Source organism: Trichomycterus rosablanca, chromosome 4 (assembly GCF_030014385.1).
Source record: "Trichomycterus rosablanca isolate fTriRos1 chromosome 4, fTriRos1.hap1, whole genome shotgun sequence".
Taxonomy (NCBI): Eukaryota; Metazoa; Chordata; class Actinopteri; order Siluriformes; family Trichomycteridae; genus Trichomycterus; species Trichomycterus rosablanca.
In genome coordinates this window covers 1,623,858-1,650,924 of record NC_085991.1, presented here as the reverse complement: position 1 = coordinate 1,650,924, position 27,067 = coordinate 1,623,858, and the positions used below count along the sequence as shown (strand labels likewise).

General features: G+C 46.6%; 1 protein-coding gene across 3 annotated transcripts in view; it reads right to left on the bottom strand.

Moving 5' to 3' along the window:
* The window catches only part of dpp6b (dipeptidyl-peptidase 6b), a 108,126-nt gene that overhangs the window by 40,687 nt on the left and 40,372 nt on the right, over positions 1-27,067 (bottom strand). For 2 of the 3 annotated variants that reach the window (XM_062993757.1, XM_062993759.1), the window contains exons 2-3: positions 11,715-11,829; positions 2,236-2,334 (exon numbers count right to left, since the gene is read on the bottom strand). In XM_062993757.1, coding sequence (XP_062849827.1) covers positions 2,236-2,334; positions 11,715-11,829 — 214 coding nt within the window. The remainder of the gene's footprint in view (positions 1-2,235; positions 2,335-11,714; positions 11,830-27,067) is intronic. The other variant, XM_062993758.1, reaches the window with a different exon arrangement.

The following is a 27,067-nucleotide window of genomic DNA, read 5'->3' as shown; positions in this document are numbered from 1 at the left end:
AGCCTCATCCCCGACCCGCTGCGGGCTCTCGGGAGAATTCGAGAGACCGCGCGCGCATCCTCGGGCCCGCCCCTCTCCCCCGCGCGTCGTGCGGAGCTCGGCGCGAGATGCTAATGCGGACGCGCTGTGCCCGGGTGCTGCCAGAATGCTAATGCGGCGTTAGAAAGGAAATGCTAATTCCCGGAGCCTCGGGATCCCGAACGTCCTTGTGGAGGATTTCGGCGGGCTGAACGGAGGCGTGAACTTCCACTCCGGTGGTTAATTATCTTGACCCATCTGGTAGGGCACGGGCTCACCGTTTCCTCCTGATCAGCCCGGAACATCTGGCTACAGCTGGAACATCTGAATCGGCCGGAAACTAAAGTTCTGCCGTTTCTCCCCAAACTGATCAAATTACCGTTCCAGTTTATAAGAACAGGGGTGAGAGCAGGAGGAGAAGTTCTCAGAGGGGCCATTACATTAGCATGTAAATGTACATGGCAGCGCTTATCAGTAGCACTGGTGCACGTGAGGGTGAGGGATCTAACGGATGTTGGGCTGATGATGGTTCCTGGGCGTCTTTATGGACCTCGCTTTGTGCTAAAAGGCATGTCCACATATTTTGATTCAGATTTTATTCTAATTAGACCCATTCGCTTACACTGAGGAGCCAAAACATTAGAACCACTCCCAAAAAATGTGTGCGTGAGGGTGTGTGGTCTAATGTGTGTTGGGCTGATGATGGTTCCTTCCTGACCAGCACAGAGATCTGAAGACTGTGATTAGGACCAAACTGTTATGGCCAGACGACTGGGTTGCAGAAACAGCAGGGTGATGGTGAGTACCCCCCGACACTGGTCAGAGAATGTTAGGCAACCAAAACTCATCGAGACTCAACTGTGTGAAAACAGACAAGAAGCGGGCGTGTCTAAATTCTTAGCTCCCTTAAAATGCTCCTACTGAGGTGCTTTAATTCTGAGTGATGATCTGACTGAATGACAAGGGAGCGTCCGACGCCTCCTCAATCCCAGCGTTCAGTGCGACGGTACACGAAGGGAGACGTTAGCCGGCGTGCTAGCTGGTCGTGAGGCTAACTGTGTAATCATAATCGGTGTATCTCTGTATGAGTAGAGCGTCTAAATAATCTACCTTACGAGTTACAGAGGCAGCTGATCAGGTAGGTAGTGGGGAGCAGGTCTGGGGACAGACCCATAGATGCCAGAGGACATAATAATGATGCATGATGACTTAAGTCTGTAATTACTGACATGACAGAAAATAATCAGGTGTTTCAGCCACGCCCATTGCTAACAGGTGTATAAAATCAAGTCTGTAATTACGACGGCAAGACTGTGCCCGTGCGCGCAATGGTTTAGGAGGGCTGGTGTGGAGTAGCTTGTTGATGAACTTGGACACTGATTGCGATTTGTGTAGAAATTCCCACAGACATGCTCCAAATTCTTCCCAAAAAAAAAGGTTGTTAAGAGCAGGTGAGAACCTGAAAATAAATGCCTGTTCATTTTGAAAACCCGGGGACGGCGACGCTCAGATGGCGCAGCGGTAAAAACACACCGGAACACCAGAGCTGGGATCTCGAATACATCGTATCGAGTCTCAGCTCCGCCAACGTTTGGCCCGTTGTTCAGATAGGGGTGGGATATTAAGCCGGATAGGGTCTCCTCGTAACTGGTGCAACTACGACCTCTGATCAGGGTGTGTCTCTCCGTACACAGTGCAGTGTAGGTGATGAGATGCATACGTGTCGGAGAGGGCGTGGGTTAGCTTCGTTCTCCTCGATCAGAGCCGGGGTCGGCATTAGTGGAGAGGAAGCGTGACGCAATCGGGCAATTGGACGCGCTAAAGTCGGGAGAAAACGCATAAAGAAAATATAAAAAACACCACAGGGACGTGTTCGGGTCCAGGCTCGTGCTGTCGGCTTTACTGTGCTTTTATTCGGCGCTTTGATTTGATTTCATATTTAATAACCCAGGGATAAATGACCTTCTGTAATAAATAACCCAAACGGAGGTGGTGGCCGGCAGGAACCGAGCTCGGTGCGGCTCGGCATCTCGATCAATAACGATTTCACCTTCCGTCTGAAACAGCAGCTCCATCAAGAGCAGGATTCAGCCGTACAAGTGATGCAATCACTCACATCACCTTCATACAGCGATCAAACACACACACACACACACACACACACACACACACACACACACACACACACACACACACACACACACAGGGAGCACGTACCGCTGAGCCACTTGGCCCGGGGGTCGTGAACCTGCAGCTCGGCGCTGAACAGATCCTCGATGGTGACTTTCTTCTTGGAGGCCAGACTGTCATCTTCACCTAGAGCAACACAAACACATCAGCATGTGAGACAGAGCACAGCGGCGAGGGTTCATCTCACACAGAAATCAAACGAAAAGGAGAGTGGAGTGGAGTGGTGCGCACTAAGAACAACCTACAACCAACCTACAGTACTGATTCCACTTCTAGAAAAGACTCAACAGTGACTCCTGCTGTCTGATTAAGCAACTGCTACGAGCGGCGGAGGAATACATTTGACATTTTCAGCATTTAGCGGTCGCTTTTATCCAAAGCGACTTACACAATGAGCTGAACACGATGAGCATTTGAGGGTTAAGGGTTTTGCTCAGGGACCCAACAGTGGCAACTTGGTGGTGGTGGGGCTTGAACCAACAACCTTCTGTTTACTAGTGCAGTACCTTAACCACTGCGCTATCACTGCCCTAGTCCAGAGAACTAAAACACCAGAGAATTTAGTGTGATCCTCTGTAGGCATTAAAGCCTACAGTTGTAGCCTAGTGGTTAAGGTACTGGACTAGTAATCCAAAAGTCACTGGTTCGAATCCCACCACTGTCAGGTTGCCACTGTTGGGCCCTTAAGCGAGGCCCTTAACCTTCAATTACTTAAACAGTATACTGTCACAGTACTGCGAGTCGCTTTGGATAAAAGCGTCCACTAAAAGCCGAAAAAGGACGCTCGTGTGGTAAGTGTTGTAATAGGGCGGGTAGCACTGGTGCTTCACAGCAAAAAAGGTCCTGGGTTCGATTCCCAGGTGGAGCAGTCTGGGTCCTTTCTGTGTGGGGTTTGCATGTTCTCCCCGTGTCTGTGTGGGTTTCCTCCCACAGTACAAAGACATGCAGTGAGGTGTAGAGGAGATACAAAATCGTCCATGACTGCGTTTGATGAATCTTGTGTCCGTCTCTTTTGCACTTCACGATAACCTTCGGGACCAGGCTCATGGAAAGGCATCATCCAATCACAATCTTTCTTTTACCGTCACGTCTGTGATGATGATGTTTCGGGTTTAGTGAGATCGGAAGACGCCTGACATCAGCGCATCATCTGCTGCTCATGATAAACCTCCAGCCTTCCACTCACGCTTCATCTGAGACAGACTGAGATCCTCAGCGTGGAGATCTTCCTCTCAGATCTCAGATCTCTGTCTGACATCAAATCCCTGCTTCCTGTCTTGTTTTTACTCTGAGTTTCCTGTTTCCTGTCTGGAGTTGTGAGGTGGAGGGAATATTGCAGAGGGTCTCAGAGCTGATCTCTGTCACAACTGACGGATCCACACGGAACTGAAACTGAAATTACATTCACGCTGCTGCACGACGTACACAGAGTTTCTGTTAGCATGATCACACAACAATTACACAACAATTACACACACCTACACACAATTACACAACAATTACACACACAACAATCACACAATTACACACACACAATTACACACACACAACAATTACACACACCCAATTACACACACCTACACACAATTACACAACAATTACACACACAACAATCACACAATTACACACACACAATTACACACACACAACAATTACACACACCCAATTACACACACCTACACACAATTACACAACAATTACACACACAACAATCACACAATTACACACACACAATTACACACACACAACAATTACACACACACAATTACACACACCTACACACAATCACACACCTACACACAATTACACAACAATTACACACACAACAATCACACAATTACACACACACAATTACACACACACAACAATTACACACACACAATTACACACACCTACACACAATTACACACACCTACACAAGACAAGTTTCTGTCAGTGTTTCACCTGTGTGATCACTGTGCAACACACAATTACACATAATTACAGTTACACAACAATTACACACAATTACACACACACAACAATTACACACAATTACACACACACAATTACACACAATTAACAATTACACACAATTACACACACAACAATTACACGCACAACAATTACACACAATTACACACACACAATTACACACAATTAACAATTACACACAATTACACACACAACAATTACACACAAAACAATTACACACAATTACACACACAAAACAATTACACACAAACAACAATTACACACAATTACACACACACAACAATTACACACAAACAACAATTACACACAATTACACACACACAACAATTACACACAATTACACACACACACAACAATTACACACACAACAATTACACACAATTACACACACACAACAATTACACACACACAACAATTACACACAATTACACATAATTACACACACTCAACAATTACACACAATTACACACACAATTACACACAATTACACACACAAAACAATTACACACAAACAACAATTACACACAATTACACACACACAACAATTACACACAATTACACACACACACAACAATTACACACAATTACACACACAACAATCACACAATTACACACACACAACAATTACACACACACAACAATTACACACAATTACACATAATTACACACACTCAACAATTACACACAATTACACACACAACAATTACACACAATTACACACACACAACAATTACACACACACAACAATTACACACAATTACACACACACACAACAATTACACACAATTACACACACAACAATTACACACAATTACACACACACAACAATTACACACAATTACACATAATTACACACACTCAACAATTACACACACACAATTACACACACTCAACAATTACACACAATTACACACACAACAATTACACACAATTACACACACACAATTACACACACACAACAATTACACACAATTACACACACACACAACAATTACACACACAACAATTACACACAATTACACACACACAACAATTACACACACACAACAATTACACACAATTACACATAATTACACACTCAACAATTACACACACACAACAATTACACACACTCAACAATTACACACAATTACACACACACACAACAATTACACACAATTACACACACAACAATTACACACACACAACAATTACACACAATTACACACACACAACAATTACACAAAATTACACACACACAACAATTACACACAATTACACATAATTACACACTTTCACAACAATTACACTTTCACAACAATTACACACAACAATTACACACAATTACACACAATTACACACACTTACACAACAATTACACACACAACAATTACACACAATTACACACACTTACACAACAATTACACACAATTACACACACTTACACAACAATTACACACACAACAATTACACACAATTACACACACACAACAATTACACACACACAACAATTACACACAATTACACACACACAATATCACACAACAATTACACACAATTACACATAATTACACACTTTCACAACAATTACACAATTACACACAATTACACACTTTCACAACAATTACACACACTTCTAACAGTGCCGGAATATGAACACAATCTATCATGGAACACCCGTGTTAGTAGCATGTAGAACACACTCCCCTGTGGAACACCCGTGTTAGTAGCATGTAGAACACACTCCCCTGTGGAACACCCGTGTTAGTAGCATGTAGAACACACACTCTTGTGGAACACCCGTGTTAGTAGCATGTAGAACACACTCCCCTGTGGAACACCCGTGTTAGTAGCATGTAGAACACACACCCCTGTGGAACACCCGTGTTAGTAGCATGTAGAACACACACCCCTGTGGAACACCCGTGTTAGTAGCATGTAGAACACACACCCCTGTGGAACACCCGTGTTAGTAGCATGTAGAACACACACCCCTGTGGAACACCCGTGTTAGTAGCATGTAGAACACACACCCCTGTGGAACACCCGTGTTAGTAGCATGTAGAACACACTCCCCTGTGGAACACCCGTGTTAGTAGCATGTAGAACACACACCCCTGTGGAACACCCGTGTTAGTAGCATGTAGAACACACACCCCTGTGGAACACCCGTGTTAGTAGCATGTAGAACACACTCCCCTGTGGAACACCCGTGTTAGTAGCATGTAGAACACACACCCCTGTGGAACACCCGTGTTAGTAGCATGTAGAACACACTCCCCTGTGGAACACCCGTGTTAGTAGCATGTAGAACACACTCCCCTGTGGAACACCCGTGTTAGTAGCATGTAGAACACACACCCCTGTGGAACACCCGTGTTAGTAGCATGTAGAACACACACCCCTGTGGAACACCCGTGTTAGTAGCATGTAGAACACACACCCCTGTGGAACACCCGTGTTAGTAGCATGTAGAACACACACCCCTGTGGAACACCCGTGTTAGTAGCATGTAGAACACACACCCCTGTGGAACACCCGTGTTAGTAGCATGTAGAACACACACTCTTGTGGAACACCCGTGTTAGTAGCATGTAGAACACACACCCCTGTGGAACACCCGTGTTAGTAGCATGTAGAACACACACCCCTGTGGAACACCCGTGTTAGTAGCATGTAGAACACACACCCCTGTGGAACACCCGTGTTAGTAGCATGTAGAACACACACCCCTGTGGAACACCCGTGTTAGTAGCATGTAGAACACACACTCTTGTGGAACACCCGTGTTAGTAGCATGTAGAACACACTCCCCTGTGGAACACCCGTGTTAGTAGCATGTAGAACACACACCCCTGTGGAACACCCGTGTTAGTAGCATGTAGAACACACACCCCTGTGGAACACCCGTGTTAGTAGCATGTAGAACACACACCCCTGTGGAACACCCGTGTTAGTAGCATGTAGAACACACTCCCCTGTGGAACACCCGTGTTAGTAGCATGTAGAACACACACCCCTGTGGAACACCCGTGTTAGTAGCATGTAGAACACACACCCCTGTGGAACACCCGTGTTAGTAGCATGTAGAACACACACCCCTGTGGAACACCCGTGTTAGTAGCATGTAGAACACACTCCCCTGTGGAACACCCGTGTTAGTAGCATGTAGAACACACACCCCTGTGGAACACCCGTGTTAGTAGCATGTAGAACACACACCCCTGTGGAACACCCGTGTTAGTAGCATGTAGAACACACACCCCTGTGGAACACCCGTGTTAGTAGCATGTAGAACACACTCCCCTGTGAAACACCCGTGTTAGTAGCATGTAGAACACACACCCCTGTGGAACACCCGTGTTAGTAGCATGTAGAACACACACCCCTGTGGAACACCCGTGTTAGTAGCATGTAGAACACACACCCCTGTGGAACACCCGTGTTAGTAGCATGTAGAACACACTCCCCTGTGAAACACCCGTGTTAGTAGCATGTAGAACACACTCCCCTGTGGAACACCCGTGTTAGTAGCATGTAGAACACACACCCCTGTGGAACACCCGTGTTAGTAGCATGTAGAACACACACCCCTGTGGAACACCCGTGTTAGTAGCATGTAGAACACACACCCCTGTGGAACACCCGTGTTAGTAGCATGTAGAACACACTCCCCTGTGGAACACCCGTGTTAGTAGCATGTAGAACACACTCCCCTGTGGAACACCCGTGTTAGTAGCATGTAGAACACACACCCCTGTGGAACACCCGTGTTAGTAGCATGTAGAACACACACCCCTGTGGAACACCCGTGTTAGTAGCATGTAGAACACACACCCCTGTGGAACACCCGTGTTAGTAGCATGTAGAACACACACCCCTGTGGAACACCCGTGTTAGTAGCATGTAGAACACACTCCCCTGTGAAACACCCGTGTTAGTAGCATGTAGAACACACTCCCCTGTGGAACACCCGTGTTAGTAGCATGTAGAACACACACCCCTGTGGAACACCCGTGTTAGTAGCATGTAGAACACACACCCCTGTGGAACACCCGTGTTAGTAGCATGTAGAACACACACCCCTGTGGAACACCCGTGTTAGTAGCATGTAGAACACACACCCCTGTGGAACACCCTGGTTGGTGGAAATCAGATTTGGTCCCCTGTAGCTCGCAGTACAGACACTCGGTCCAGAAATCGAATGTGGTAGGAAGTCCAATCTGGCCTGCAGTCGGAACCATGTAGCGTTTATCACCAGGAGCGGGACGCTGGATGGAGCTACCGCGCCCAGCACTATTAGCACTGAATTAAGTGGGAGGCGTGACGCGGTCGATATTCTTTTAACTGAAACGTTTCTTCGTCCTAAAGCTGAATGAGCCCCCGAGGAGGAGGAGGAGGAGGATTTGGGAATGAAGAGTCGGACTGAACGTCAGGGAACATGCTGCTAAATAGCTAATGATGCTAATCCAACCGTCCTAACCTGACCAAGGCTAATGAGTTCCCGGGTTCGAGACGTCTGGGACGTGGAAGTGCAGCAGAATCTGCAGAGTGGAGTTCCACAGGAGCCACTGTTGGGCCCCTGAGCGAGAGCCTGAAGGGCTCGGCTTTAGATCTGTACCCATAAATCTCTCGTGTAAAGCGAAGGAATGAAAGACTTACTGGCATGCTGAGCGAGCAGCGCCCTGAGGAACACATTTCACCCTTCAGTTATTTTAGCTTCTTCTGGTAGATGGGCCACATGTTTCCACCGGTGAGGCGACGCTGACGAGGCCGCCGATGGAAACGTGGAGGAACGAGGCGTCTGCAGCTCGGAGCTGGAGGTGTGAAGGACGGGTACGTGAGGGGTAACTGTGGGTATTTACGCCTCTTAAAGGGGAACGGTCGTGTTGGGGGATTTTTAATGCTACAAAAGCTTTAAAGAACGTTCAGGGAAAACAGACCAGTGACATCACTGTGTCTATACCAGGCAGTGGAAAAACTATATTGGACCCTGATTGGATAAGCGATTAAGACAGTGAGTGAGTGAGTGAGTGAGCATTCCTCAAATGAATTAGGCCTGGATCTGGCTAATAGTTCGGACCGCAGACGGGTCAGCCACAGATCCACGCCGACCGCTCCGAGCGACACGGACGTTAGAATTTAATAGACACGACCGTGTCGGTCCGGACGAGACAAACGACATCAAATCTGCCCTAATAAATCAGCGGCGTCCTGCAGTACGGCGTCACTTCTGAGGTTCCTTCCTCTCCGACGGGTTCTGCATCAGACTCGCATCCCAGAATAATGAAGCCGGCGCCGATATCATTAAAGAGCCGCTAGATTTACCAGATTAAAGATTAATGTTCCGTCACGTCGCTCTTTTAATATTAATCAGACGTCGGAGGCGTCGCTGCTCTTAAATCAGCGCATTCACACCGTCGCTGCTCGCTAACGTCTCAGCTCAGTTATACTGGGGGGGGTTTACATGCTCAAAAATATATATAATTCCTGTTATTAATTGGGTTCTTGTACCAGTTCCACCTACTACACAAACATCCAGGGCTCACTGTATGCCCAAAAGTATTTGGACGCCTGACGCCTGAGCTCTCAACAACAAACGCTATATCATTTAGGTCAAACCGACTTACAATTGTGACTAAATACAGTTCAAGGGCCTTGCCCTCAGGGGTCCAACAGTGGCAGCTTGACAGAGGTGGGGCTTGAACTGAAAACGCTCTGATTACTAGTCCTCAGATCACTTTAACCACTGAGCTACCACTTCTCCTGACACACTGAATTTGAGGTACGTCTGTGGGAATTTGTGCCCATTCAACAGAGTCAAACGAACGTCTGTACGGCTGGGCGCTGATGTCGGTGTTCCGGTTCATCCCAGAGCTGGTGAAGAGCTCAGAGCTTCGTGTCTTTATGGAGCTCGATTTGTGCACAGGGGTGCGGTCACGCCTGGAATAGCCGTTTTGGTCTTCCCTAGACTTTTGCTTCAAAGTCGGACGCATATTATTCCCTTTATAGAACTGATTCATCACACAGGTTAGCAATTCTGCCTGAAACGTGTGAGTTCCGTGATTAGAAGGGGTGTTCCGATATATATTTTTCCTGTATAAATGAGCTGTAATTACGTCCGTGCTCTTCACTCGTACGGCGGAGAACACCTGAATTAAGAAATCGCTTCATCCGCTCCAGGTTGATGCAGATTTTGATCTACGGCGCATGATCGCACTGCTGCGGCGGACCAAATTGCCGATGAAAATGATGGACTGTGGTATGATTACACCCGGGATCAGGACGAGCGCCGCTCGGACCGCCGGACGTCTCCGGTCACTGACCATAAAACACGAGGGAGGAAACGACACCCGGCGAATGGGACCCGCCAATTTCATAAATTACCCCGACTATTAGAGCGCGATCATGGACGGCGCTCGGTCGCGCCGGATCGTTACCGCCATCGACATTAAAGCACCGTTAATGCAGGAGGGACGAGAAAAACCCCGACCCAGAACGTCCAGCTTGTTCTGAGAGCACGACTGACGTGTCGTCGGGTGCCGGGTGCATTTTTGCACCTCACGCTATAATATCCACGCTGTTCTTCAATGGTCAGGACCCCCACAGAGCAGGTATTATTTAGGTGGTGGATGATTCTCAGCACTGCAGTGACACTGACATGGTGGTGGTGTGTTAGTGTGTGTTGTGCTGGTACGAGTGGATCAGACACAGCAGCGCTGCTGGAGTTTTTAAACACCGTGTCCACTCACTGTCCACTCTATTAGACACTCCTACCTAGTCGGTCCACCTTGTAGATGTAAAGTCAGAGACGATCGCTCATCTATTGCTGCTGTTTGAGTCGCTCATCTTCTAGACCTTCATCGGTGGTCACAGGACGCTGCCCACGGGGCGCTGTTGGCTGGATGTTTTTGCTTGGTGGACGACTCTCGGTCCAGCAGTGACAGTGAGGTGTTTAAAAACTCCAGCAGCGCTGCTGTGTCTGATCCACTCATACCAGCACAACACACACTAACACACCACCACCATGTCAGTGGTCCTGTGGGGGTCCTGACCCTTAAAGAACAGGGTGAAAGGGGGTAACAAAGCATGTAGAGAAACAGATGGACTACAGTCAGTAATTGTAGAACTACAAAGTGCTTCTATATGGTAAGTGGAGCTGATAAAATGGACAGTGAGTGTAGAAACAAGGAGGTGGTTATAATGTTATGGCTGATCGGTGTATATAGACGTGTTTGCTGAATTCCTAATGGAACTGTCCTCCACTCGTCTTGAAGGACGAGGTTACGAGTGTGAGCTCAGAGCCGGGTGCAGTTCTTGTTCTGACGCTGGTTTGTTGCACACGTTTGGGACCCCACAGTCCTGCTGTTTGATCTTGTGTGGCTTTGTGACCGAGCTGTTGTTGCTCCTAGACAGCACCAGCAGTAGACCTGAGCAGCTCTGACAGGATAAGGAGCAGCCGGTTCTGACTTTCACTTTGATGGTCCGTTATTAAATAGATCCGCAGGCTGAACGGGTTTGATCGAGTGCTGCCGGGTGGAATTGGAACTCACCTGGAGTGAGGAGGATAACGGAGGTGATGATCAGGGAGCAGATGAAGAGGATGACCAGCAGGGCGATGGCGATTCCTTTCCAGTTCCTCTGAGGGGGGGCGCTTCCCACCAGCTCCTGTTACACACACAATTATGAAGCAGTTTAACATCATACAGAAGGAAAGAACACAAATCACGCAGTTACAGTACAAATTCCCTAAACTCATCTACAGAGTGGAGAGCAGATCTCACAGTTAATCATTTCAAACGGAGCTTTAAAAAGCCAAAACAGTATGCCATGCCCAAAAAAGGCAGTGTCTAACTGGTAGCACTGGTACGTGTGGATCTGATGGTGAGGGTGAGGGATCTATTAGATGTGGATCTGATGGTGAGGGTGAGGGATCTATTAGATGTGGATCTGATGGTGAGGGTGAGGGATCTATTAGATGTGGATCTGATGGTGAGGGTGAGGGATCTATTAGATGTGGATCTGATGGTGAGGGTGAGGGATCTATTAGATGTGGATCTGATGGTGAGGGTGATGGATCTATTAGATGTGGATCTGATGGTGAGGGTGAGGGATCTATTAGATGTGGATCTGATGGTGAGGGTGAGGGATCTATTAGATGTGGATCTGATGGTGAGGGTGAGGGATCTATTAGATGTGGATCTGATGGTGAGGGTGAGGGATCTATTAGATGTGGATCTGATGGTGAGGGTGAGGGATCTATTAGATGTGGATCTGATGGTGAGGGTGAGGGATCTATTAGATGTGGATCTGATGGTGAGGGTGAGGGATCTATTAGATGTGGATCTGATGGTGAGGGTGAGGGATCTATTAGATGTGGATCTGATGGTGTGTGTGAGGGATCTATTAGATGTGGATCTGATGGTGTGTGTGAGGGATCTATTAGATGTGGATCTGATGGTGCATGTGAGGGTGAGGGATCTATTAGATGTGGATCTGATGGTGAGGGTGAGGGTGAGGGATCTATTAGATGTGGATCTGATGGTGAGGGTGATGGATCTATTAGATGTGGATCTGATGGTGAGGGTGAGGGATCTATTAGATGTGGATCTGATGGTGAGGGTGAGGGATCTATTAGATGTGGATCTGATGGTGTGTGTGAGGGATCTATTAGATGTGGATCTGATGGTGAGGGTGAGGGTGAGGGATCTATTAGATGTGGATCTGATGGTGAGGGTGATGGATCTATTAGATGTGGATCTGATGGTGAGGGTGAGGGATCTATTAGATGTGGATCTGATGGTGAGGGTGAGGGATCTATTAGATGTGGATCTGATGGTGAGGGTGAGGGATCTATTAGATGTGGATCTGATGGTGAGGGTGAGGGATCTATTAGATGTGGATCTGATGGTGAGGGTGAGGGATCTATTAGATGTGGATCTGATGGTGAGGGTGAGGGATCTATTAGATGTGGATCTGATGGTGAGGGTGAGGGATCTATTAGATGTGGATCTGATGGTGTGTGTGAGGGATCTATTAGATGTGGATCTGATGGTGCATGTGAGGGTGAGGGATCTATTAGATGTGGATCTGATGGTGCGTGTGAGGGTGAGGGATCTATTAGATGTGGATCTGATGGTGAGGGTGAGGGATCTATTAGATGTGGATCTGATGGTGAGGGTGAGGAATCTATTAGATGTGGATCTGATGGTGCGTGTGAGGGATCTATTAGATGTGGATCTGATGGTGAGGGTGAGGGATCTATTAGATGTGGATCTGATGGTGAGGGTGAGGGATCTATTAGATGTGGATCTGATGGTGAGGGTGAGGGATCTATTAGATGTGGATCTGAGGGTGAGGGATCTATTAGATGTGGATCTGATGGTGCATGTAAGGGTGAGGGATCTATTAGATGTGGATCTGATGGTGCGTGGGGGGTGAGGCATCTACTGTATTAGATGTGGATCTGGTGGTGCGTGTGAGGGTGAGGGATCTATTAGATGTGGATCTGGTGGTGCGTGTGAGGGTGAGGGATCTATTAGATGTGGATCTGATGGTGCGTGTGAGGGTGAGGGATCTATTAGATGTGGATCTGATGGTGCGTGGGGGGTGAGGCATCTACTGTATTAGATGTGGATCTGGTGGTGCATGTGAGGGTGAGGGATCTATTAGATGTGGATCTGATGGTGCGTGTGAGGGTGAGGGATCTATTAGATGTGGATCTGATGGTGCGTGTGAGGGTGAGGGATCTATTAGATGTGGATCTGATGGTGCGTGTGAGGGTGAGGGATCTATTAGATGTGGATCTGATGGGGCGTGTGGTGGAAGAATCCTCTCTTTGGGGGGTAAAACTAACAGAATTGCAGCCTTTAGCTAACAGATAAAAATAGCTGGTTAATGTCAGCCAGGTCCATTAGATGCTTCATGATTAGCCTTTAGGCGGAGAGGAGAACAGGATAACCACGAGCTGTCTGTCTGTCTGTCTGAGCGAGGGCCGCGGGACATCGGAAGCGCGCCGGCTTATTTTAGAGACGAGAGCGAGCACGCTGAGAGGAGATTGGATTGACGTGAACGAATCAGCGGGGAAAAGGGAAATGGAAAAGCAGGAAATGTGCTATGTTTATATTCGGAGCCGCTGGTGTTTACAGCAATCATCTAGTTCACTGAAACGGACTAAAGTGAACCTGCGGGGTCTCACCCGAATTACACAGGCACTTATTACTTTATTCAGTCGGCTGGCAAATCTGAGCCCCGAACGTCCACGATCTCAGTCGTCATGTGATAGCTGGAGACTGAGCTAACGTCGCTCTGAGGCACCAGATGTAACCACGTAGCTCCGGCCCCGCTAACTTCACGGGAAAATGTCTTTAAATTCATGAACCTCGTTTTCAAGAATCACAAAAATCTCATTTTTACGGATTTTTTAATTAAAGAGCCACATTTCACGTTATTAAATTACACTCATAGATTTAATGATTGGGCGGCACGGTGGCTCGGTGGGCGGCACTGTCGCCTCACAGCGAGACGGTCCTGGGTTCGATCCCCAGGCGGGGCGGTCCGGGTCCTTTCTGTGCGGAGTTTGCATGTTCTCCCCGTGTCTGAGTGGGTTTCCCCCGGGAGCTCCGGCTCCCACAGTCCAAAAACGTGCAGTCAGGTTAATTGGAGACACCGAATTGCCCTATAGGTGTGTGTGTGCCCTGCGATGGACTGGCGTCCCGTCCAGGGTGTTACTGTGTGCCTTGCGCCCATTGAAAAGCTGGGATAGGCTCCAGCACCCCCCCCCCCCCCCCCCCGACCCTGAATGGATAAGCGGTTAAGTGAGTGAGTGAGTGAGTGAATGAATTAAACGATAGAATGAATAGAAGCTACAACAACAGGACAGCGACCTGTAGACCATGTAGAGAAACAGATGGACTACAGTCAGTAATGGTAGAACTACAAAGTATGGTAAATGGAGATGGTTTTAATGTTATGGCTGATCGGTGTATTTGCTTGTATTGTATTTATAGGCTGCTTATCTCCTAAATGAGTTAAATGTGTCCATATTAATAAAGAAAATGAGCTCGTACATTAAGGACACATAATCTGAACAAGCTGGTTTCTTCTAGATTTATGTTGAGAAGATTAGATGAGACAGATGAACCTGATCGTTCTCCTTCATCTCCTCGGGTTACAGGCTGCGTGTTTCCTTACCGGTTTAGATCCTATTAGAACTGGTGTTAGCACCCACAGCTATGAGGTGTAGCAGTAATCCTGTGGGATCCTAATAAGATCATCCCATGATCCCAATAAAGCTGTGAGATTAACAGGTGCTGGATTAAACCTATTTAGAGGTTAGAGGTGCATGAAGGTCTCGGTCTGGATCCTTCAGCGCCTCTTTGGTTACAGTAAACTGATATTTGTCCTTTTGTCTCTCACGTCGAGCGTCGTTACTGTTTATAGACACGTTACAGAACGAGATCCGCACTCTTAGGTTGCAAGAAAAGTGAAACCATCAGCTGCAGTGAAACTTTTCACTCTTTGCTTCTGTCCCAACTTTACTGGAATGTGTTGCTGAAATCAAATTGTAAATGTGTTTAAATCAAGAAACTACAATGAAGTTGATCAGTGAAAATATTAGAAATCAGGGCTGAAACGATTCCTGGAGAAACTCGAGTGATTCGATGACTAAAAATCTTTTTTCGCATCGAGGCGTCGTTTAATCCACACGACTATATACAGCTCACGGTGTTTCACACGGACGACTTTACGCAGGTGACGCGAAGAAGCCGCTGGGCTCCTCTCGGCCTGAATGATCTGGAAGAACTCCTGAAGCGAGACGAGATCCGCGGACGAACCCTCTCGGGGCGGTAACGTGATCCTCCCAACAGCTGCTGGACCATAATTGAAAGTTTATAGATTGTGCAGATGACCTTTCCGCGAGCTAATTGGACGGTTTGACAGACGCTGGAGGGTTTCGCGTGGCCTTTCCTCTGGCATTCACAGGAGATTCTGAACCTTGTCTTGTGGATGTTTTGTGCTCTGTGAGGTGAGATGTGTGACGGTGAAACATTCTAATAGAGAGAATTCTGAATTCATGCCCTGCTGTCACTTCCTGTTATATCAGGTTTACATTAAGTCACTTCCTCCTGCTTGGACATCCTCTCTGTTTTTGGAATCATCAGTCAGTAAGAGCTTCACACAAAGTCAAAGTCGGATGAGAAGGTCCGGCTCACAACCGACGTTCCAGTTCATCATATTTAATTGGGTCGAGGTTCTGGGCTCTGTGCAGGTTATTTGACTATGTCTTGATGGACCTTGCTTCGTGCACAAGGGGCACAGTCATGCCGGAACAGGAAACACGACCATCAAATTTAGAATTATCGTGTAGCATTAAATCTAGAAATGTATCAACATTTTGTCTTTTAGGCACCCAGGTGGCGCAGCGGGATATTCCACTAGCACACCAGCACCGAGATTCTGAACTCCTCGGTTCGAAACTCGGCTGGGCGCCATCTGGTGGGCATAATTGGCAGTGCCTGCAGCAGATACTAATTGGCCACCGTATCTGCAGGGTGGGTGGGTCCTCATACGCTGTGTAAGGACCCTGATTGGCGGAAGAGACGCCTGTGCAGGATGCAGGGGCGAGAAGAAGAGGGCTGTGTACGTGTCGGAAGAGGCGTGTACAGCGACGTGCTCTCCTCGGATGCAATCTGGTATCTCTCAGGAGCGGAAGACAAAAAATTGAGTCGCTAAATCAGGAGAAAATGCGGAGAAAAGGTATTAAAAAATGAATATTTCGTCCTTTAAATGCAGGTTAAAAAGAATTTGCGCATCATCGCTGTCGGTTTTTATTTACATTTCTTCTACCGTCCAAACTTTTTTTGGGATTAATATCCACTATATTTTATTCATGACTGAACTATTGTGCCTACACTGGTGCCCTGACTTCATGGCTTTGAGCTTTTGTTTTGGAAAACGACTCACTTCAGAATTTCATATCGAAGCGTCTGGAGCTTATTAAAAATAAATAAACACAGTCGGCGCGTCGGCACGGCTGAATCTTAACGAACGGATCAGAAGCTCATCCCGCCAGACTGCAGTGTTTATAAATAACATCTCTGCCAGCGTTGGCACCGGCGGGCGTTATCTCTCCTCTCACTGTTGGGAGTTCGTCCGTGTCCGTCAGGAGGGACCGTACGAAGGAAATGAAGCTTCTCGGTTGACAAGATCTCGCTCCGCCGCCGCTCGTCTGAACGAAACGTTTCACGCTCGCGGTTTAGAGGGACTGACAGAGACGTCTCTGAAAAGGGACGAGGGCGACTGGGGCGACCGGGGCGCTGAAGGGTGCTTGGTAAGCACGACGTCGAGTTAAGGCTTTAATAGACCGATTAGTGTCCTTCGACTCTAGTCTCAACTGTGAGCCGGCGAATCAGCAGCCGCTTCAGCACCACGGTCAGAGCTCACAGACCCAAACTAAACAAACGTACACGTGGACGAGACGAGACCGGAGCTCTTCAAAATAAAAGAGTCACATTTCACGTCAGGCATTAAATTACCATCTTAAACTGAATAACAGAATAAATGAAGCTAGGAGACACAGCACAGCGACATTAATAATCGAATGTAGAACCCAGAACATCCAGCGACGGTGCGAGGCTTCATGTTTTGTCTCAAATACCAAAATTCTCCTCCGTGTTTTGACGTCCACAGAATCAGTCGTTAGTTTCCAAACTAGTCGTGTTTTCTGCTGCTTTACACTCCACATCTTGGACGTTTTGACTAAACGATTGCTAACTGAATTGCCGTAGGATTGCTAGGACGCCTCATAGTGCAGATTAATCAGTAAACGTGAGGCGCTTGAACACTACACAGATGAATAACGTTAAATCGATAAACACAAACCGTACATTTTAAATCGCGTATCACACAGGAAACGCCTCATTTTACGACCTTAAGTGTGACTATTGGGTGTGTTCGAAAACCTAGTGAGCTGCCTTGCTGCCTAGAGAGGATTCTAATAAGTCATGGACTCATAAGGCAGGTTATACAAACGCACTACTTAAGAACACAGTTAGTCTCATGCCATTCAAACACCAATGGGATGAGGTGGCACAACGTGCTAGCATGTCAAATAACGTCTCCCTCTATGTACCGAAAACGGTTAAATTCGCTGACGAGCCCGAATTTGCAAATAAAAACACTTGTGCAAGTTTATACGAATTTACAATCAATAATAATTTGTTTACGTCTGAAAAGAATATTTCGCTGTGTAAGGACCCTAATCAGTGTCGCCACCGGTCAGCTGGGCGCCATCCAGCAGGCTTAATTGGCAGCGCCTGCAAAGATACTCCCTCATTATTCTGTCCAAATACCGTTCAATACCGAGCATATTAAGGCATCTAAGAATTCGAACTGCCTCCTTTTTGGGAACACGTGTAGGATGACGTAAATGCGTCTATGTAGAGAGATCACTAGGTTTTCGGACACACCCCATGGGACAGGGCAAGATGAGGACGAATGATCCGCTGTGGCGACCCCTAATGGGAACAGCCGAAAGAAGCAGAAGTAGAGCCCTTTTTCTGATTATAGATTATTAATGAACCCTGACTGCCTGTGTTTTCACGCTCAATACGACCTACATCCATGATTCTTGGATTAGTCTGAAAACCAGAACATTCTGAACAGCCTTCAGCCCTGCTGTAGCGTCTGCATGATGATGGACTTTCTTTAGGAGCACTACGCAGATCTAATGTAAAGACGAACAGGACATAAAGGCACGTGAGGAAACGTGAACACGGATCTCAGGATCGGCACGGACATCCGGACGTAATTACAGCTTCGTTAATACAGCATGATCACAAAGTAAATGAGGAAGAGTTTCATCAAGAAGATCTAAACGTTCTCTCTCTCAGTCTTGTATTTGTACTTATATAGAGTAATAACACAACATAAATGATATCAGTTTTCTGGTTGAACTGACCTTTGGGGAGAACATGTTATGGTTTTAATAAACTGCTACCAGATCCTGAGCTACAGAGGATCTAAATATAGATGTGTGTATTAGTGGAAAATCGAACACTCGCGCTCTCGCTCTATATGTGGAGTTTTTTCTCACTTCAGTCCTCACTGTGCTGCTGATAGACGTGAGGAATATCCGGCGGTAACGATGAACCCACAAAGACGTGGTTGTTCTGGTTAAGACGGCGATGGTCGATCGGATCTGAGAGCGAACACGCCAACACACCCGTCCTCCGTCAGTGCTCATGCTCCAGGGACGTCTAGAACCTCATTCGGAGAATAAACGCTGTTCTAATTCAAACAGTCGTGTGTAAATAACAGTTCCTGGCCAGGCTGATAGCACCGCCCGGATTAGAGTGCTGAATTTCCTCCAGCTACAGGCGGCGGAACAACAGCGCTGTACAGAAACGCCCGCGTGTCATTTCTCTTCCCTCGTTTCATTACGGCTCTCCCGGTGGAAACATGAACAGGTAGAAACGAATCCACAATAAAGTCCATCATCCGTGATCACGCCGGGCCCGAGGGAACGCGCGCCGGCTGGTATTTTAAGCCGGATACGGTTATTATGGTATGGAATTGAAACCTGGATTCTCGATCTGCCGCAGTTCTCGTGTTTTGTAAGAAATCCGAACCTGTTTTTATTCTGTTCACACCACAGTGATGTACGGCAGGTTTCCATCGCTCTTCCTTTCTTATTACATCTGGGAGATCTTCGCTCCGTTTGAGCTTTCTGGGTCTTTCTGCTAAGCTCACGTCTTCTCTTCCTACGATCTGCTGTAATCCCACAATCTGGTGTTGACCGGGGGAGGATGCACCTCCTTTTTTCACTCTTTGTTCCTGTCAGATTTAGGATTTTAGTCCTGATATTTGTGGAAGGTTTTATTTCTCACTAGGGGTCCAGACCTGGATTCATGTGGAGCTGTTTTGTCGTGAGGACTGATATCAGAGCTGTTAGGAAATAAAATGTCAACTATTGTGACCATCACCCCTCTTTATTTTCACATCACTAGGGACGGAGCGAGCAGACATTTGGAGGTCGATCCCAATTGCAGGATTATCTTCAGAAAGATCGGACGATGCACGATCCCTCAGTTGATGAGAAGCTTTGAGGTTGCACAATGTGAAGATCTTGCAACAAACAACAAACAAACCCGTAGGACGTAGCGCAGTGTCTCCGTTCTGTGCTGAAACACTGCAGGGTTTGAACCTGTGCAACACCCACACACTCCTGCTCCATCGGCTTTGCATTGTTTTATACACCGATCAGCCATAACATTATAACCACCTCCTTGTTTCTATCAGCTCCGCTTACCATATAGAAACACTTTGTAGTTCTACAATTACTGACTGTAGTCCTTTCATCCTGTTCTTCAATGGTCAGGACCCCCACAGGACCACCACAGAGCAGGTATTATTTAGGTGGTGGATGATTCTCAGCACTGCAGTGACACTGACATGGTGGTGGTGTGTTAGTGTGTGTTGTGCTGGTATGAGTGGATCAGACACAGCAGCGCTGCTGGAGTTTTTAAACACCTCACTGTCACTCCTGGACTGAGAATCGTCCACCAACCAAAAATATCCAGTCAACAGCGTCCTGTGACCACTGATGAAGGTCTAGAAGGCGTCTTGAGATGTCAGCACTGGTGTGCTAGTGTGTTTTACCGCTGCACCATCCGACCAGACGTCAATACAAAAATCCCACATCGGTCGTGATCTGACACACTAACGCTGACGTAAGCTGCAGCTCCCAATGAATTCAGGCTAGTGGACTTACTTTATCAGCACGGCACTCCAAATATAGCCACGTCTCTCGAACCGATTCCGTCGGCGCCTAAACCCCTAATCGCTATCATCGCCGAGACCTACTTTGGGGCTTGAGGGCGAGGAGCAGCTTGAGAGGCTGTGATGAGCTCGGCTTCTTTTAATCACTGTGTGTGTGTGTGTGTGTGTGTGTGTGTGTGTGTGTGTGTGTGTGTTTTATCCCCCGTGCTCATTAATTCCGTTCCAGACGTGTACGACTGTGCACCAGCTTTCCGTCCCACGCTAACGTCGGTGGTTTCGGAGGACGCGCTCGTTCCGAACAGACGAGGGGTCAGGTTCGAGAGCAATAAGAACAAGGCCGATCTGAGTGGTGATTAATCGAAGGTCCAAAAATGAATCAGCCGACGACAGATGCGCCGGTTTGGGTTAATTGATTTTAATGAGGAGAGGAGCAGGTCGCCTCACTGTAGCGCTGATGCTCATGCTAGCTGGTGAGTGGGGTGAAGTAGCGAAATAAAGAGCCGCGGTTTATGTTCGCCATCTGTCCGGTTTAGCTAGTGGGTGCTCATGTGCGGAGTCGGACGTTCTGTGTTAATATTTCAAGTGGAAATGGACTGCTGGCGGGGCGTTAAGCTGCTCGCTAACGGCGCATTCGCATGAGAGGCGGCTAAACCGCGAGCTTCAGTGCAAATCACCGCTTTGTTCAGCGCTCGGCTTGTGCAGCGCCGTAAAACGTCATTAAAGTGTGAATGTGAGAATAAGCGTCAGATCCAGGGTTACAGCTCCACGTGTATCTGTGTGTATCTGGATTCTCCTCCCTGTTTCACTTTTAAACTTGTGTTACAGCTCCAGCTTCTGAGAAACGCTGAGAATCAGAATCAGCTTCTCCCAGAGTCTAAAACGCTTCTGGTTGAAAATAAAGCTTAACGTGGTTTAATGTAGTAAAAGAAGGAGACAGGAGCACTAAACTTCTCTTCATTATTACTGCTCATAAGTTCCTCCACTAGTTTTGTTCACGTTAAGCCTGAGTCGCAATCTGGCCTTAGCTACATGAGCATGTTTTATCTGTCTGAACCTTCATGTGAAGGACACGGTAACTAAGACGCTGAGGTAAAGTCACGAGGAATTTATTCTTCTCTTATCGTTTATCTGAATATGATGCACAAATGACCTCGAGTCGTTGTGGAAGGAGCTGCTTAATTGGCGCATCACGAACTGTGGCTGAATCTAACAGCCCTGCGTGATTCTAATTTAACCCAACAGCCCCACATAATTATGACTAAAACATTTCTTTTCACCTTTCACCTCATATTAGAGCAATTATTTTTTCGTCGGATAACTGACAGCCCTTCTAAAATAAAACTACAGCCAATTAAATACACTAATGCAAAACCGAGCTCATGCGGTACAACTGTAAATCGTGTCCCTCCCTACACGCAAGAACTGAAAATAAACCCAACATGCAGGACGCTCAACAATCCTGGTGGAACAACACTGAGGCTAAAAAGCTCCAAATGAAGAAAAAAAATAACAGCGTTGGCCAAAATAACCCAAACAAACAAAGTACCGAATGAAAAACACAAACATCCGAAACAGCAGCGGAGAAAATGAAGAAAAATGCTTCTCACAACATGGCGGCTGCTCAGAGCGTCTGAACCAACCAAGATCTAAAATAAAGGAAATAAAGGAAATCCAGAAGAACATCTCCAGATAGGGGAAATGAATGGTGTTCCATGGGGGTTGAGGTCAGGGCTTTGTGCAGGCCACTGAAGCTCCTCCAAACCAACCTCATCAAACCAAACCATGACCTTGACACGCTGAAACTGTTAACACAACACTGGGAGCATTTACTTAATAAAAAACGGCTCTCCTGGTGTTTAAGCATCGCCATCATGGATCTGGTCAGCTACCCTGATTTAGACACCCATCCTGACACAACCCTTCTTGTTTTAGCCTTGGGCTTGGGACCAGCACTGAGAGCTGTGTAGAAGCCCGGCCGGTTGATAGCACCACTAAGATCCCAACCCCAAATCTCTTAATAGATTTGTCTTAATAATATTTAACTTGAATGAATAAAAGTTGATTGATGTGACGTTACGGCCGTGTAGAATCCCGACCGGCTGATAGCACAGCTGAGAATCAAACCCCAGCAGATGTCTCAGCAGTTGTTGGCTTGTTCGTTTTACCACTGCACAACCCGAGCGCCTGGGCGGGCACGGTGGCTATGTGGGTAGCACTGTCGCCTCACAGCAAGAAGGTCCTGGGTTCGATCCCCAGGCGGGGCGGTCCGGGTCCTTTCTGTGTGGAGTTTGCATGTTCTCACCGTGTCCATGTGGGTTCCCTCCCACAGTCCAAAGACGTGCAAGTGAGGTGAATTGGAGATACTAAATTGTCCATGACTGTGTTGGATATAACCTTGTGACCTGATGAACCTTGGGTAATGAGTAACTACCGTTCCTGTCATGACTGTAACTAAAGTGTAAAACATGACGTTACAATCCTAATAAACAAACTTGAGCACCTGGTAGCATGTAATATTTTATTTTATTTTATTTAATAGATTTGTCTTTTTCATTTTGATTATGTTCGCATTGTAAAATAAATGAATGAATAACAGTTGACTGATGTGATGCTACTTCGTAGCCGCTTGGTTTGGTTCGATGCTTTACGCTACGTATTTGAAAACGAATATGAAACTGACTCCAGAAGCAGAGCTGCGTAAAGCTTCACTTCAGAGATTTTAAGACTAACACGTCCATGAAATTGGGTTGAACCGACGTGCACGGGCGTGGGGAGTGAGTGGCCGGCGTGGCCGGCGTGTCTGCGGCCCTCTATAACTCGAGCGAGCAGAGAACGTAAGAAACGTCGACACTCGGTATATAAAATGATTAAATGGAAAAGGTGCCCGACACGTTTATATCAGCGGGAGCCTCGCAGCGTACAGGCTGCACACCCAGCACACCCAGCACAGCAGAGCAGAGCTGCCGGCTTCCAAAATCACTCCCGTATCCTGCACAGTGTGCTCAATTTCATTTCAAAACCAGCCGTGAAGCTTCGATTCTGAGAGGACCGTATGGGATTTTGTGCACTGCCGTCCATCTTGCCTCTCCGCTCCGATGCAGTCAGATTTAAATCAAATATTACAAGTCCAGTTGATTTGATTTGGATCATTTTGTTGCCAGTTTCTTCAATCGGACGTCGCTTTAGAGCCCAGATCAAACACGGTGTTAAAATATGTGTTTAATTTATAATAATTCTGTTTAATACAGTATTGTTTTGTATGTACTGTAGGGGCAGTTGTTTATTTGGTTACGTACATGACAGGAACGGTAGTTACTCATGACACAAGATCCATCAGGTCACAAGGTTATATCCGACACAGTCATGGACAATTTAGTATCTCCAATTCACCTCACTTACACGTCTTTGGACTGTGGGAGGAAACCGGAGCACCCGGAGTAAACCCACGCAGACATGGGGAGAACATGCAAACTCCACACAGAAAGGACCCAGGACCTTCATGCTGAGAGGCGACAGTGCTACCCACCGAGCCACCGTGCCGCCCTTAGGGGCAGGTGTAGCCTAGCGTTTAAGGTACTGGACTAGTAATCGAAAGGTCACTGGTTCAAGCCTCACCACTGCCGGGTTGCTGCTGTTGGGCCCTTGAGCGAGGCCCTTAACCCTCAATTGCTTAGACTGTATACTAGTGTCACAGTACTGTAAGTCACTTTGGATAAATGCCGAAAATGTAAATGTAACAGTAAACAGACCAATCAAGGATGATCACGCCTACAGTGCCCAAGTGGTTTCTGCAGTGTTTACAGAGGTTCAGATAATAGTGACTTCAAACTTCATTGTAAATCACTTGAATACAGTAAATATTTTAATTTCTTATCAGTCACTTTATCCCGGTCAGGGTCACAACAGGTCCACCAGGAAACCCTAAGTGCGAGGCAGCAATACCCTGGATGGGGCGCCAATCATGTCTGTGTGGACACCAGGGTACACAATAGCAGTGCTGAGATTTGAACCTTGATCCCAGCGGTGGTGGTGGGTGGGTTAGCATAGTACTGTAGATTAACTGTAATGCGAGTGCACCGTAAACATGCTGAACAAACTGGATAGAACATCCATCTTTAGAAGCTTTGTTAACAACAAAGCACAGCACCAGTGTTTATGTGTGTGTGTGTGTGTGTGTGTGTGTGTGTGTGTGTATTGCATCGTATTGCTTCCCTACTTAAAACATCTTCCTGCCCACCCACAAACAAGTAAATAAATAAGTGTGAAATGAATGTTGAAGGTCATCAAATGTCATCAAATAATTATAAATATTAGTAGGTTTATTTTATTTATATACACAGTTGATTTTAACGTGACATGTTTTCACCATGGCAACCTTCATTCATTTATTTATAATAACCACTACATCTCCGGCGGGTCACTGGGTGCTGGACAGGGTGCCTGCCCATCGAAGGGCAACCACACACACACACACCACACACTACACACTACACACACACATACAATACACACTACACACACACAAACACACACTACAAATACACACTACACACACACATACAATACACACTACACACACACACACTACAAATACACACTACACACACACTACACACACACATACAATACACACTACACACACACTACAAATACACACTACACACACACATACAATACACACTACACACACACTACAAATACACACTACACACACACATACAATACACACTACACACACACTACAAATACACACTACACACACACATACAATACACACTACACACACACACACTACAAATACACACTACACACACACTACACACACACATACAATACACACTACACACACACACACGCACTACAAATACACACTACACACACACATACAATACACACTACACACACACACACACTACAAATACACACTACACACACACTACACACACACATACAATACACACTACACACACACACACTACTCACACTACACACACGCACTACAAATACACACTACACACACATACACACACTACTCACACTACACACCACACACTACACACACGCACTACAAATACACACTACACACACACATACAATACACACTACACACACATACAATACACACTACACACACACACATACAATACACACTACACACACTACACACACTACAGACACACACACACCACACACACACCACACCACACACACACACTACAGACACACACACTACACACACACTACAGACATACACACTACACACACACTACACACACTACACACCACACACTACACACACGCACTACAAATACACACTACACACACACATACAACACACTACACACACATACAATACACACTACACACACACACACACTACACACACTACAGACACACACACACCACACACACACCACACCACACACACACACTACAGACACACACACTACACACACACTACAGACATACACACTACACACACACTACAGACACACACACCACACACACACTACACACACCACACACTACACATACACTACAGATACACACTACACACACACTACAGACACACACACACACCACACACACTACAGATACACACACACTAGACACACACACACTACAGACACACACACACCACACAGACACACACACACTACAGATACACACTACACACACACTACACACACGCACTACAAATACACACTACACAAACACACAACTCACACTACACACCACACACACACACTAGAGACACACACACTACACATACACTACTCACACACACATATACACACACATAATCGTTTAATCACCAACATCTAGGGGCAATTAAGAGCTTCCAATCCACCTGCTGCGCGTTTTCTGGGGCAGGCGAAAACAGAGCACCTGGAGAAAACTCCCACCAATACAAGAAGGAACTGGCAGGCATTGGCCAGAGGCAAGGATCGAACCCTGAACACTGCGTTGCGCCACTTCAGAACCGAACACAAGCACATAACGTTACAGTACAAAAGTACCTTTATAGCGGTTAGTTTTCGCGCATGCGCACCGCCACTTTCCAGCGAGAAGGTAATGACAGGTTATCACCAGGCTAACGACTAACGTTACAGTCACATGAACG